At 43.9% G+C, this 15,627-nt stretch overlaps 1 protein-coding gene across 1 annotated transcript in view; it reads right to left on the bottom strand.

The window, feature by feature from the left end:
- IGF1R (insulin like growth factor 1 receptor) overlaps window positions 1-15,101 on the bottom strand; it is a 235,733-nt gene extending 220,632 nt beyond the window's left edge. Inside the window, exon 1 of the mRNA XM_060755650.2 lies at window positions 12,954-15,101. Coding sequence (XP_060611633.2) covers window positions 12,954-13,047 — 94 coding nt within the window. The 5' untranslated portion in view covers window positions 13,048-15,101. The remainder of the gene's footprint in view (window positions 1-12,953) is intronic.
- Between the last annotated feature and the right edge of the window lie 526 nt (window positions 15,102-15,627).

Genomic DNA, 15,627 nt, shown 5'->3' with positions numbered 1-15,627 from the left:
GCAGTGGAACTCTCTGCCCTGGAGTGTGGTGGAGGCTCCTTCTTTGGAGGCTTTTAAAGAGAGGCTGGATGGCCATCTGTCAGGGGTGGTTTGAATGCAATATTCCTGCTTCTTGGCAGGGGGTTGGACTGGATGGCCCATGAGGTCTCTTCCAACTCTTTGATTCTATGATTCTAATAATAATAATTATTATTATTATTATTATTATTATTGCAAAGCCTGGATGACAATCTGTCAAGGGTGCTTTGGTTGTGCTTGTCCTGCATGGCAGAAGGGAGTTAAAACTAGATAATAATAATAATAATAATAATAATAATAATAATAATAGGAGCAACCCAGGGATTATCTAGTTTAACTCCCTTCTGCCATGCAGGACAAGCACAACCAAAGCATCCCTGACAGATGGTCATCCAGGCTTTGCAATAATAATAATAATAATAATAATTATTATTATTATTATTATAGCAGCAACCCCAGGGATCAAATAGTTTAACTCCCTCCTGCTGTGCTGGACAAGCACAATCAAAGCATACCCGACAGATAGTCACTCAGCCTTTGCAATAATAATAATAATAATAATAATAATAGGAGCAACCCAGGGATTATTATTATTATTATTGCAAAGGCTGAGTGACTATCTGTCGGGTGTGCTTTGATTGTGCTTTTCCTACATGGCAGAAGGGAGTTAAACTAGATGATCCCTGCAGTTGCCGCTATAAATTATTATTATTATTATTGCAAAGCCTGGATGGCCATCTGTCAGGAGTGCTTTGATTGTGCTTGTCCTGCATGGCAGAAGGGAGTTAAACTAGATAATCCCTGTGTTGCTATTATTATTATTATTATTATTATTATTATTATTATTATTGCAAAGCCTGGATGGCCATCTGTCAGGGGTGCTTTGATTGTGCTTGTCCTCCATGGCAGAAGGGAGTTAAACTAGATAATCCCTGGGTTGCTATTATTATTATTATTATTATTATTATTATTATTGCAAAGCCTGGATGGCCATCTGTCAGGGTGCTTTGATTGTGCTTGTCTTGCACAGCAGAAGGGAGTTAAACTATTTGATCCCTGGGGTTGCTGCTATTATTATTATTATTATTATTATTATTATTATTATTATTATTGCAAAGCCTAGATGGCCATCTGTCAGGGATGCTTTGATTGTGCTTGTCTTGCATGGCAAAAGGGAGTTAAACTAGATGATCCCTGGGGTTGCTGTTGTTGTTATTATTATTATAGCAAAGCCTGGATGTCAGGGGTGCTTTGATTGTGCTTGTTCTGCACTGCAGAAGGGAGTTAAACTAGATGATCCCTGGAGTTGCTGCTATTATTATTATTATTATTATTATTATTATTATTATTATTATTATTATTATTATTGCAAAGCCTGGATGGCCACCTGTCAGCGGTGCTTTGATCCCTGGGGTTGCTGTTGTTATTATTATTATTATTACAAAGCCTAGATGGCCATCTGTTGGGTGTGCTTTGTGCTTTTCCTACATGGCAGAAGAGAGTTAAACTAGACAATCCCTGGGGCTGCTGCTATTATTATTATTATTATTATTATTATTATTATTATTATTATTATTATGGAGCCCCCGGTGGCACAGTGGGTTAAACCCCCTGTGCCGGCAGGACTGAAGAATGGCCAATATATATATATATATATAGAGAGAGAGAGAGAGAGAGAGAGAGTTGTTGTTATTGTCGTAAAAGGCTGAGTGACCATTTGTTGAGTGTGCTTTGATTGTGCTTTTCCTGCACGGCAGAAAGAAGGGGGTTGGACTGGATGGCCTTTGGGGTCTCTTCCAATTCTATAGTTTAAGTCAAGTGGAACTGTTTGCTGTTGCTTTCAGACTTTGGCAGTGAAGGCTAAAGACCTTATAAAACTATAATTCCCAGGATTCCAAAGCACTGAGTCATGGCACTTCAAGCGGTGTCAAACTTTGGAAGAGAAGAAGCAAGGTATTACAACAACAACAACAACGACAACAACAACAACAACAACAGAAGTGTCATGGCTTAATGATATAGCGCCATGGAAATTGTAGTTTGCTAAGGCACTATCTCTCTTTGGCAGTGAAGGCTAAAGACCTTATAAAACTACAATTCCCAGAATTCCAAAGCACTGAGTCATGGCACTTCAAGCGGTGTCAAACTTTGGAAGAGAAGAAGCAAGGTATTACAATAATAATAACAACAACAACAACAGAAGTGTCGTGGCTTAATGGTATAGCGCCATGGAAATTGTAGTTTGCTAAGGCACTATCTCTCTTTGGCAACAAAGACTAAAGACCTAATAAAACTACAACTCCCAGGATTGCACAGCATTGAGTCATGGTACTTCAAGCGGTATCAAACCAGCGGTAACAAACCAACAACAACAACAACAGAAGTGGCATGGCTCAATTGCATTGTTGTATTTCCAGGGCATCTCAGGCTGTATTCACACAGCACAATTTCAAGCAATTTGATACCTAGTTCATTGCCATGGTTTGTAGACTGGCAAGGATCTTGGAAATTGCTACCTACTGACTGTTAGGAATTGTGGGAGTTGAAGTCCAAAACACCTAAGGGGATAAAGTTTGCCCATGCCTGGTCTACAGTATAGATTTAAAGCAATTTGATCCCACTTGTTGGAATGATCCTTTTCATGGCCTAAGGGTGTATCTACATTGTAGAATGAATGCAGTTTGATCCTACTTTAAGTGCCATGACTCAAGGCTATGGAATGCTGGGAGTTATAGTTCCACCAGGTCTGGAGCATTCATCGCTAAGGAATGCTGGTGCCTCGCCAAACCACAAATCCCAGAATACCATGAATATTGAGCTAGCTTAATTAAAGTGGCGTCAAAACCACATTAATTCTACAATGTCGATCAGGCATGGGCAAACTTTGGCCCTCAAGGTGTTTGGGGCTACAACTCTCACAATTCCTAACAGCCTCAGGCCCCTTCCTTTTCCCCCTCAGACGCTTAAGCAGAAAGGAAAGGGTTAGGAATGATGGGAGTTGGAGTCCAAAACACCTGGAGGGAGGGCCAAAGTTGTAGCTGCACCCTCACTCTCAAATTCCCCAGATCACAGTTGTGTTCTAACACAAAGAGGATGCTAGTGTACTAATCTTCTATCTATATATATAAAAATGCTCTGTGCATAATGAGTACCTTAAAAACAAAAGAACCAATGAACGAAATCACACCAGATTTGGCAACAAAACATCTCACTACTCAAGGAGTGACCATCACTCAAAATATTATGATTTTGTCATTTGGGAGTTGTAGCTGCTGGGATTTATAGTTCATCTACAATCAAAGAGCATTCTGAACTCCACCGATGATGGAACTGAACCAATCTTGGCACACAGGCCTCCCATGACCAACGGAAAATACTAGCAGTGTTTGGTGGGCATTGACCTTGAGTTTGGGAGTTGTAGTTCACCTACATCCAGAGAGCACTGTGGACTCAAACAATGATGGATCTGGACCAAACTTGGCACTAATATTCCATATGTCCAAATATGAACACGGATGGAGTTTGGGGGAAATTTGGGGCAGTTTGGGGGAAACAGACCTTGGCATTTGGGAGTTTTAGCTCCTGGGATTTATAGTTCACCTATAATCAAAAACCATTCTGAATGAACCCCATGAATGACAGAACTGGGGCAAACCTCCCACACAGAACCCCCATGACCAACAGAAAATACTTAAGGCCATCTAGTCCAACTCCCTTCACCAGGGCAAGAAAACGTAATCAAAGCCACCCAGCCATAGATATAGATAGATATATATGATTCACACAGAGAGAGATAAAGTATCATAGATTTGAAAGGTACCCCTAAAGAAGGACAATTATATGTTGCATGTTCCAGAGTAGGCAAACCAGACAATCTCAACGTCAACACCGTCAAAGAAACAGCAAGAAATACCATTTACCCACATGCATAAAGACATTACGTATATTAGAAACCAGCACTTTCTATTTACTTTATTTTTCATATCACCAGACTGGGCCACAGCAACGCGTGGCAGGGGACCGCTAGTACTGTATAATAATAATAATAATAATAATAATAATAATAATAATAATAATAATCTTTATTTATACCTCACCACCATCTCCCCGAAGGGACTCGGGGTGGCTTACACGAGGCCAAGCCCAACAACACAAATAAAAAATAAAAAAACCGAAGCATGAAACAATAGAATAAAATGCATATAAATAATATACAATACAGTGAAAATCAATCACAATCGCAGTGACAATAAGCAGGCCACATGTACAGAATAAAGTACTAAAAACTCAGGGTGTGTTTGTCTTCTCGTTTTTTTCGGAACCAATTCAGTTTTTGTTTTGGAGCCATATTCTCAAAGCTCAATCCTATCCTTTGGGTCATTCTTTCTTCCTATTAAGAGAAATAACTTTAACTCTTTGACAGTATTTCCCTCTTTGCACTTTCATAATAAATTCCCTCTGCATATTATATAGGCCAAAGAACCCCACAATCCCCATTGCATCCTACGAGTCCTACAGCCCTGTTTAGAAACCAAACATGTACACTTCTCATTAGATATAATAACCCCTTGAAGAAATACGTGGTCCGTTCCTCATCCAGATCCCTGACCGGCTCTGCACAGAAACCGCTTTTCCATTCTGGTATCTAAATCACACCCGGAATTGCCCAATCTGCTCACTTACAACCGTATTTGCTTTATCAGCGGGCACATTAAGAGATATCTATGTTGATACTACACACAGAAAGAAACACACACAAGTAATTATAGCGACAAGGGTTTCTTTTCTTTTTCTCTTTGCTAAGCATCCTCAGATAGAGATCTAACCCAAATGGTAATGGCACAGTTTTTGGACAAACACAAAAGTCAACCACAAAAGTCAACAAGATCTGGGCAAGGAAGGCTGGCTTTCGAAAGAACAATAGAATCAAAGCATGAGAATTCAAATTTAGAGCCTTGGTTTTTTTCCAAAATGTAGAAACTCATTCATAAAGGAAATTAAGACTTGGAAAAGTTTGGGTCTCATTGATGTGTTTGTTCATGTGACTGAGTGTTTTGGACTCCAACTCCCATAATTCCTAACAGCCTCAGGCACTTCCTTTTCCCCCTCAGCCACTTAAGGGCCTAATGCCTCCAGGTGTTTTGGCCTTCCAACTCCAAACATCTGGGTATGCAGATGACCCCTCGATTGACTGAAGTGTCCAGTTCCAAGATGACAATGGCATGACCCAACTTCGACCATCCCTCCAGGTGTTTGGGACATCCAACTCCCACAACTTAGGTATGCAGATGACCTCTTGATTGACTGAAGTGTCCAGTTCCAAGAGGACAATTGCATGAGCCAACTCCCACAACATGGGTATGCAGATGATCCCTCGATTGACTGAAGCATCCAGTTCCAAGAGGACAATGGCATGTCCCAACTTCGGCTGTCCCTCCAGGTGTTTTGGACATCCAACTCCCACAACTTAGGTATGCAGATGACCCCTTGATTGACTGAAGTGTCCAGTTCCAAGAGGACAATTGCATGAGCCAACTCCCACAACATGGGTATGCAGATGATCCCTCGATTGACTGAAGTGTCCAGTTCCAAGAGGACAATGGCATGAGCCAACTTGGGCCCTCCCTCCAGGTGTTTTGGACCTCCAACTCCCACAACTTAGATATGCAGATGACCCCTTGATTGATTGAAGTGCCCAGTTCCAAGAGGACAATGGCATGAGCCAACTTCCACAACATGGGTATGCAGATGATCCCTTGATTGACTGAAGTGTCCAGTTCCAAGAGGACAATAACATGAGCCAACTTGGGCCCTCCCTCCAGGTGTTTTAGACCTCCAACTCCCACAACTTAGGTATGCAGATGACCCCTTGATTGATTGAAGTGTCCAGTTCCAAGAGGACAATAGCATGAGCCAACTCCCACAACATGGATATGCAGATGATCCCTCGATTGACTGAAGGGTCCAGTTCCAAGAGGACAATGGCATGACCCAACTTTGGCTGTCCCTCCAGGTGTTTTGGACTTACAATTCCCACAACATGGATATGCAGATGACCCCTTGACTGATTGAAGTGTCCAGTTCCAAGAGGACATGGAATGAGCCAACTCCCACAACATGGGTATGCAGATGATCCCTTGATTGACTGAAGTGTCCAGTTCCAAGAGGACAATGGCATGACCCAACTTCAGCCCTCCCTCCAGGTGTTTTGGACTTCAACTCCCACCGGCTTATGCTGCTGAGGAGGAAAAGGAAAGGGTCCGAGGTTGTTAGGAATGGTGGGAGTTGGGAGTCCAAAACACCTGGAGTAAGGGCCGAAGTCTGCCCGTGCCTGCTTTAGAATATTTGGGCCCTCTGCCATTCGTCTGAATCAAAACGTTCAAGCAAAAGTGACCCTTTTCTGGGAGAATGTCAACCTCAAATCAATAAATCCTTCTTTCCCTTTCCTTTTCCTTTCCAGATTAGTATTATAGACAGCATTTTGCCAACGAAAACACAATCTCGTCATTTTACGAGGATATTAATTGACGGTTCAAAACACAAGGCACAGCCTCTCCGCATTTGCACGGTTCCCAAACGCTTGTGTATTCCTATTTAGGAAGGCATGCCTTTTTATGACCGAAAATGGAAGAGCCTGTTAAGCTATGACACATTTCTCTGTTTTTCTTTTTTTCTTTTTTCTAAATCACATAAAAATTAGATGTTTCTTTCACTATGATGGGGAGTGGCAATAAGCAGCAAAGAAAACCTTTCGGAGACCATTTTTTCCCCTGAACACGAGGAGGGACCACAAAAAAAGACAAAACGGGTTGGGCTGTTGTGCTTTTTCGAACGTGAACTGAAAGGATTCCCCGGCTCTATTTTACTCTGTTTACTATCCGAGGACACGCAGCTGAAGGGCTGCTCCCTTTAAAAATGATTGATGTTTCAGTTCCAGCCAAACGGAACCGTTCGAACGGGACTCCAGATTCGTTTAACGGGAATCAATCCCTACAGTAAAAAAAAAAAAAAACCGAAACGCTGTTCCGAAAATGATTCCCAAACACTCTAAATGCACACCCGCCATGAATGTGTTCTTTTCCGGCACCGAGGCTGCAATTCTTAATGGGAATAAGTCTTAAGGAGGCTTATATGGGTGAGTAGATGTGTACAGGATTAGACTACGCACGAAGACTTGTTTACCTGCTGATTTCACACTCCTCTCCAATGGTATAAGGAAGGATCTGGTGTTAGCCCTACTTTTTAATAAACAGAAGGTCTATCTTGTTTGTTTTTCTTGATTTAGACCAGAAAACATTTTCGGAACCATCATGCCCAAATGCCCTAAAGGCAATGTTTGCCGTGGCTCTGTTTCCAAAAGGGAAACACAGAGAAAAACAACTCTCTTGAGACTCTACACCAGACTTGCTCTTAAGAGGAATGGATAGTGAAAACAAAACAATCTCTTTCTCTAGTCTTTGCCACGACTGGTTCCATCAAGGCTCTTTGGACATATGAAACCAAATACACTTCTCATATTATTTCCAATTACTATTCATGAAAACAACAGGCACTCTTTGCCACGAACCAGAACAAAGGAGGCGTCTTTCCTTCTCCTTTCCAGGTGAACCTTCAGTCACCAAATTATGATCACTTCGGCCACACAGGTTAGCAAAGAGTAGTCCACAGTTACAATAATGTGGAAAGAAATCCCCTCTCTGCATTATACAGAGAGAGAGAGAGAGAAATCTCCCCAGCCGTAGGAGACTGAGAAGGCAAAGGACAAGAGTTAAAATGGTTGCGAAGGAAGGGAAGAAAACACAGCGAAGGGAGGAGTGTAAACGGAAACCAATAGTAGCCCCTTCCCCTTTCTCTGGCTACACACTCCCAGCACAGATAGCTTCATTCATTGCAGAGCTGGGCATGTTTATGTGCAACCATTTCAAAGCTGCTCGCACTCCCACACAGAGAAGCACATCAACCCGTTCCATTAGAACCAAGAGGGCAGGCAAATAGAATTGTGGGCATAAACATAAGCATTCAAACCGGACACTGGAAAGTCCCCCTAAGTAACTAAGGGAGGAAAAGTCAGTCTGGTGTAAGCCACTTTCTACACTGCCGTATAATCCAGTTCAAAGAAGATAGAAGGGGCCTAAGGGTTGGACCAGGATGTTGGAGATCTGGGTTCCAATCAGCCCCACTGGGATTGTATCTACACTGGATAATAAATGCAGTTTGGCATCACTTGAAGTGCATCGGCTCAATGCTCTGGAATTGAGGGCATTGTAGTTGTCTAAGGTCTTGGTGCTTTGGGGGGAGGTTCCAACCTATAACTCACAAGGTTCCCAATAATATTGAGCCGTGGCAGTTCAATTGGCATCGAAGGACATTGACTATCTTGGTGACCTTGACCAAATCCCATTATCTCAGAGGAAAGGCAGGGTGAATAGGAAACTCCCTGATGGGATGTCCCTGGATAGTAAACAACTTGGCACAACACAGCTCAGTATGAGGCTGACCCTTCCCCTTTCAGTGGGCAACAACATGGGAAGAAAGGGCAGGCAAACGCAAGTGTGCATCTACGTTGAGAAGGAATACATCATGTGTGTTTTTTCTGATTGCAATGAGACTCTAAGATACTGTTCACACTATACAATTACAGTGCAACTTGTGCAGCTCCATCCTATGCAATCCTGGGCTTTGCAGTTTAGAGAGGGATTCTACAATAAAGCCTGGCTCTGAGGGTGCATCCACACTGGAGAATGAATGCAGTTTCATACCACTTGGAACCACTCTGGCTCAAAGCTATGGATTCCCGAGAGTTGCCATTTTCCAAGGACTTGAGCTTTCTCTCCTATGGAAGGGTGGAGTTTCTCCAAACTACAATTCCCAAGATGCCACAGCAGTGAGCCAAGCAGTCTCAAACTGCCTGAATTCCACAGTGTAGATGCAATGAATCACACTGGACCCAGGCCATGCGCCTAGTAGAGCCATAAAAGCATGTTTCCTCCATCCAGAAAACTCTTGTTTGGACACAAAAGACAACAAAACCCGGGAAGGGCAAAAAGGAGGGAAGAAGAAAGGGAGAGACCACCAGGATCTCCAAATAGGTACTTGAAAACAAGGAAGAAGAAAGAGGGGAAAAGAAAGAACATTAGGATGTCCAAATAGGTCCTTGAAAACAAGGAAGAAGAAAGAGAGAAAAAGAAAACAAAGAACACCAGGATATCCAAATAGGTCCTTGAAAACAAGGAGGGAAGAAGAAAGCTAAAGAGAAAAGAGAAAGACTAGTAGGATGTCCAAATAGATCCCTAAAAACAAGGAGGGAAGAAGAGATGAAAAGAAAAGAAAGAACACTAGGATGTCCAAATAGATCCCTGAAAACAAGGCGAAAACAAGAAAAGAGAAAGCCCACAAAGATCTCCAAATGGATCCCTTTCGCAACTGCTCAAATGCTGGGCTTCCCAGACTCCAATAATCCACACACACAAACACACACAGCAGCCAAACAACCTTAAGCCTGTATTATGGTTCACGCAATAGTCCTCTCCTCACCATGCCTCCCTCCTCCCCCTCCTTCAAAATAGGAAGAAACCTCGCCTGGAACCGGATTTGTATTTTGTGTAAGGAGGTTGTGATGCCAATTCCAATCTTTCTCATCGAAGGGCTTCAAAAGATGAAAAGACACCCTTTTTTCCCTCTCTGTAGCCTTTCAAAATGCTTGGAATTTGGGGAGGCGACTGGATTAAACAGTTGGGAGTAATAGATGGTAGTGGTCAATATTTTTGTATTATGATCATCATCATCATGATTATTACTAGGCGACATCGTGGAATGAGCTCCAACAAGACGACGCTCAATCCTTAAAAATATTTTCTCAAATGAGTTGGTTTAATTGGAAACTATTCACAAAAAAAGCAGACAGACAAAGGTCACTTTCAGCCCCCAAAGCGAACATGTTTCTATTAGGTTTTTTTTCCAAATGCAAAACAAGGATCTGAAATCTGGAGGCATCTCTAAAATAATTTCCTTGATTCCTTTATCCCAGGCACAGGCTAACTTGGGCCCTCCCTTCGGGTGTTTTGGACTCCAACTCCCACCATTCCTAACAGTCTCAGGCCCCTTCCTTTCCCCCCTCTGTTGCTTAAGTGGAAAGGAAAGGAAAGGAAGGGCCTGAAGCTGTTGGGAATGGTGGGAGCTGAGGTCCAAGATACAAAAAAACAAAAACAAACATAAAAACATAAAAATAATAACATAAAACAATGACAGCCAACATAAATATCTCACTTCACAAAAAACCTGGTTAAATTAGTAAAATACAGCAATAGCTGCAGGTATAAAACAACAATAATCAATTCTCAGTCATGTCAAGTGCTTGGTGAAATCTATGGGTCCTCGCGAATAGTTTCAATTTGGATAATATTTTGACTTTGGTATTATACCAGCAATGTTGTTCAGGTTGGTAGTTCTTGTGACTCTATAGCCCAAGTATGGGCAAACTTGGGTCCTCCTTCCAAGTATTTTGGACTTCAAGTCCCACACTCTCTAACAGCAACAGGCCCTTCCCTTTTCCCCCTCAGCCCCTTAAGCAGAAAAGGAAAAGGAAGGAGGTTGGGGCTGTTAGGAATGGTGGGAGTTGGAGTCCAAAACACCTAGAGGGAGAGCCCAAGTTGGCCCATGACTTTGTCCTCTTGGAACTGGACACTTCGGTCAATCAAGGGATCATCTGCATACCCATGTTGTGGGAGTTGAAGTCCAAAACACCTGGAGGGAGGGCCGAAGTTGGCTCGTGCCACTGTGTCCTTTTGGAACTGGACACTTCAGTCAATCAAGGGATCATATGCATACCCACATTGTGGGAGCTGAAATCCAAAATACCTGGAGGGAGAGCCCAAGTTGGCCCATTATTATTATTATTTACTTTATTTATATACTGCTTTCCTCATCGCTGGGAGGACTCAAAGATGTTTCCAACATATTCACGGCAAAATTCAATGCCTTGCAAAACACATAAACCTAACATAAAACAACAGTAACATAAAACTATCAATTGAATCAGTCAATCAAGGGATCATCTGCATACCCACGTTGTGGGAGTCGAAGTCCAAAACATCTGGAAAGGAGGGCTCAAGTTGGCCCATGCCTTCGTCCTCTTGGCAATGGACACTTCAGGCAATCAAGGGATCATCTGCATACACACATTATGGGAACTGAAGTCCAAAACACCTGAAAGGGAGGGCCCAAGTTGGCCCACGCCTGCTATAGCAGCTTTTCCTTCCAACTGATGGTGGAGTGAGCTAAATAAATATGAGCTAAATAAACAACACACACACATATATAATACTGATATTGTACTATGATAATAATATATTGTATGTATATATATCTTGTAAGCCGCTCTGAGTCTCCTTCGGGGTGAGAAGGGCGGCATATAAATGTCGTAAATAAATAAATCTATATAAATAAAAATGTAATGTTTGTTTGTGCGATCAACATAACTCAAAAACCACAGGACGAATTGACACCAGATTTGGACACAATGCACCGACGAGTGACCATCACTTATAAAAACACCGAAAAACACATCTGAAGAAAACTTAAAAATCCAAAAAACAATTAATGCATTACAACGCATGTGCAAAACCACATATATACACAAACACACATATATACACTGACTGGACCACAGCAATGCGTGTTTTTATGAGTGATGGTCACTTGGCTAGTGTATGTATGCATATATGCATATATGCATATATGCATATATGCATATATATATATATATATATATATATCCATACATACACATATATGTTTGTATGTATGCTGTCCCCTTTGGGGTAGAGAAAGGTGGGGTATAAATAGAGTAAATAAGTCAATAAATAAATAATAAAGCCCCCTCAACCTCTGAGAAAGCCTGCCATAAAACTATCAATTAGATCAGTCAATCAAGGGATCATCTGCATACCCACGTTGTGGAAGTCAAAATCCAAAACATCTGGAAGGGAGGACCCAAGTTGGCCCATGCCTTCATCCTCTTGGCAATGGACACCAGTCAATCAAGGGATCATCTGCATACACACATTATGGGAACTGAAGACCAAAACACCTGGAAGGGAGGGACCAAGTTAGCCCATGCCAAGTCCAAAAGACCTGGAAGGGAGGACCCAAGTTGGCCCATGCCTTCATCCTCTTGGCAATGGACACTTCAGTCAATCAAGGGATCATCTGAATACACACATTATGGGCAGTGAAGTCCAAAACACCTGGAAGGGAGGGCCCAAGTTGGCCCATGCCTTCATCCTCTTGGCAATGGACACCAGTCAATCAAGGGATCATCTGCATACACACATTATGGGAACTGAAGACCAAAACACCTGGAAGGGAGGGCCCAAGTTGGCCCATGCCTTCGTCCTCTTGGCAATGGACACTACATTCAATCAAGGGATCATCTGAATACACACATTATGGGAAGTGAAGTCCAAAACACCTGGAAGGGAGGGCCCAAGTTGGCCCATGCCTTCATCCTCTTGGCAATGGACACTACAGTCAATCAAGGGATCATCTGCATACACACATTATGGGAAGTGAAGTCCAAAACACCTGGAAGGGAGGGCCCAAGTTGGCCCATGCCTGGTATAGCAGCTTGTCCTTCCAACTGATGGAGGAGACAATATGAGCTAAAAATAAACACATGTGTGTGTGTGTTTTCTGGGTAAATGCCCGGAAAACATGTGTGTGTGTGTGTGTGTTGTTTATTTTTAGCATGTGTGTGTGTGTGTTTTCCGGGTAAATCCCGGAAAACTCACAGCAACCCAATAAACCCAATAAATATAGCCGCCTGTCCTTTCATCAATCCCAACTCCTGGTAGAGGAGATGGAATTAAAAATAAACTACCCCCCCCCTTAACAGACACACACACATAAATATATAGGTATGTCTATGAAACACTCACTTTTTCCATTTGCTGTCCCGAAGCAAAACGTGGTCAAGATCAGCAAAAGCCCCCCATATAAGGTCAGGGACCCTCCTCCAGCGCCAGGCTTCATTCCTCTCTTTTTGTCCTTCTGGGTTGGGAGCAAAACTGGCCTTTGGGAAGTCCACAAAAACAGAAGAATCTAACAACAATACTAATCAATCTGTACAGGGTTTCCAGAGAAGCGGTGGAACTCTTCTTCCCCAACCTTGTTCCCCCAAAAAAGAAGGATTTTCTCTCCAAAAGGCTCCTTTTGGAGAAAGGAGGACAAGAATACAGAGAGAGAGAAGCGTTTGGGAGTCCTTGGATGTTTCCCTGGTTTGGTTCTTTCTCTTTCCTTTGGGGAGGCCTCTGCCAGGGGAAGAAGGAAGGGAATGGAGGGAGGAAGGAAAGGCAGGGATGGGGGGTCTTTTGGAGAGGCCAAAAAGGGGTCTTTGGCCCCTTTTTTCTCTTCGAGGAGGGAAGATCCCGGCGTGCGCCTCAGCCTCGCCTGCAGTCATCCAGGAGCAGCAAACATGTCACACGTTGGAGCAAACAGTCCGCATCTTCGACCTCCATCTTTTTTCTTCTCCTCCTCCTCCTTCTCCTTCTTCCTGCCGGGCTTGCCTTCTCCGCCCTACCCCCACAAACAAATAAACAAACAAATAAACAATCAGGAAAACACCAACACGGATCCCTTCTTTGCCTCCTTCCTCTCTCTCCAAGCCTCCTGTGCGCAATGCAAAAGGCCTCCTTGCTTTTACGCACGACTTCTCCTTCTCAATCTCCTTTGGAAAAAACCCCCAAAATGCAAAAATGGAAAAAAATCCCCAAAACCCCAAAGAGGAAACGCAGGGGAACGATGAGGGGGTGCTTTCCTTTGGAGAAAAAAAAATGACTCAATCCAATATTTCTTCCAATGGAAGGAAAGAAAGAAAGAAGGAAGGTTGTTGTTGTTTTTGGAGAGGTTCCTTTCTGGTCCTTCTTCCTGACTCCTTTCTCTCTCTCTTCCCTTTGTATTTTTTCGTCCCACCAAAAAGCTCTAAAAGGAGGAGAAATAGAGGAACGACTGGGGGGTCGCTTTCCTTGGAAGGGCGGGGGGACAAATTCAATCCAGTATTTCTTCCAATGGAAGGAAAGAAGGAAGGTTGTTGTTGTTTTTGGAGAGGTTCCTTTCTGGTCCTTCTTCCTGACTCCTTTCTCTCTTCCTTTTGTATTTTTTCGTCCCACCAAAAAGCTCTAAAAGGAGGAAAAATAGAGGAACGACTGGGGGGGTCGCTTTCCTTGGAGGGGGGGACAAATTCAATCCAATGGGAGTGGAAGGAAGGAAAGAAGGAAGGAAGGAAGGCAAGGCGGATCTTGTTGTTGTTTTGGAGAGGTTTCCTTTCTGGCGCGTTTCCCCCTCTTTCAGACGCCTTTCTCTCTTCTTTTTGCCCCCCAAGAATGGAGGAGGCGTCCTTCAAAGGGTCCGAAGCCCCTTCCCCATCTTTCCTCGGCCTGTTTTTGCCAAATGCGGATCCTAAATGCGGAATGGCGATGAATGGAGGGAGGAGACGCGGCGCGCCAAAGGCTTGGCTTTCTCTCTTTCTCTGTCTCTCTCTCTTTCCCCCTCCTTTTTTCCCAGGCTCCTTCCCAAATAGGAAAAAGGAGGGAAAGGAAGGGGGGGGGGGGACCAAAGGAAGGGGCACCTCCCTCTGGAAAGAAAAAAAAAGAGGCAAATAAATAGGGAGGGAGTCCCTTCTCCAAACGCCTCCCTTCCCTTCGGAAAGGCGCCTTTGCAAACAACGCCAGGCGAGGCTCGAGGGAGATCCCGGAGGCGGATTCCGAAGCTGGGTTTCTCTTTCTCTCTTTCTCTCTGTGTCTCTCTTTCCTTCCCTTCTTCGCCTTCTCTTCCCAAAGAAGCAGAGGAATGAATGGTGGGAGGAGGAGGAGGATCCGGCGTTTGGCTGCTGAAGGTCAAATCCTGGGGAGCAGCAAAACCAAAGCAAGGAAGGAAGGAAGGAAACAAAGCCAAGCAGCACTGTTCTCCCTTGCTTGCTTGCTTTTCCTCCCTCCCTCCTTCCTTCTCTCTCTCTCTTTACCAGAGGAGGGGGCCTACCAGGCCGGAGAGTCGCCCTCCGCAGCAGTAGCAGCAACAACCTCCGCCTTCCTCTCTTCCTCCTCCTCCTCCTCTTCCTCCTCCTCTCGACTGCGGAGGCTGGCTTTTTCCACGGCGCCGCCTCCTCCTCTTCCTCCTCTCCTCCTCTTTCTCCTTCCTCCTCTCCTGACTCCCAGCCGTAGCCCAGGCTTTCCCCTTCCTCCCCCCCCCCCCCCCGCTTTGGGGTTGCAGGCCTCCAAAGTGGGTGCACCCCCCCTCCCCGACCGCCTCTCCAAATGCGCAAAAATAGAGACCCCTCTCTCCCTCTCCAAAGGAAAACGCCCAAATCTGGATATTGAGAGTTTTGCAATGCTTATAGTAGTGACTGAGAAGGGTGCTTAAGACTTTGAAGGTGACAAGAAAGGAGGCTTTCTCCCAAGTCTTTGGGGATTTGGGGGTCTTGCAATGCCATGATGGAGACTGAGAAGGGTGCTCCAAACGCTGAGGGTGCCAAGAAAGGAGCCTTTCTCCCAAGTCTTTGGGCATTTTGGGGGGGGGGGGGGTTGCAGTGCCATGATGGAGACTGAGAAGGGTGCT

The sequence above is a fragment of the Anolis sagrei genome, chromosome 9 (genome assembly GCF_037176765.1).
Source record: "Anolis sagrei isolate rAnoSag1 chromosome 9, rAnoSag1.mat, whole genome shotgun sequence".
NCBI lineage: Eukaryota > Metazoa > Chordata > Lepidosauria > Squamata > Dactyloidae > Anolis > Anolis sagrei.
This window is presented reverse-complemented; position numbering and strand designations above follow the sequence as displayed.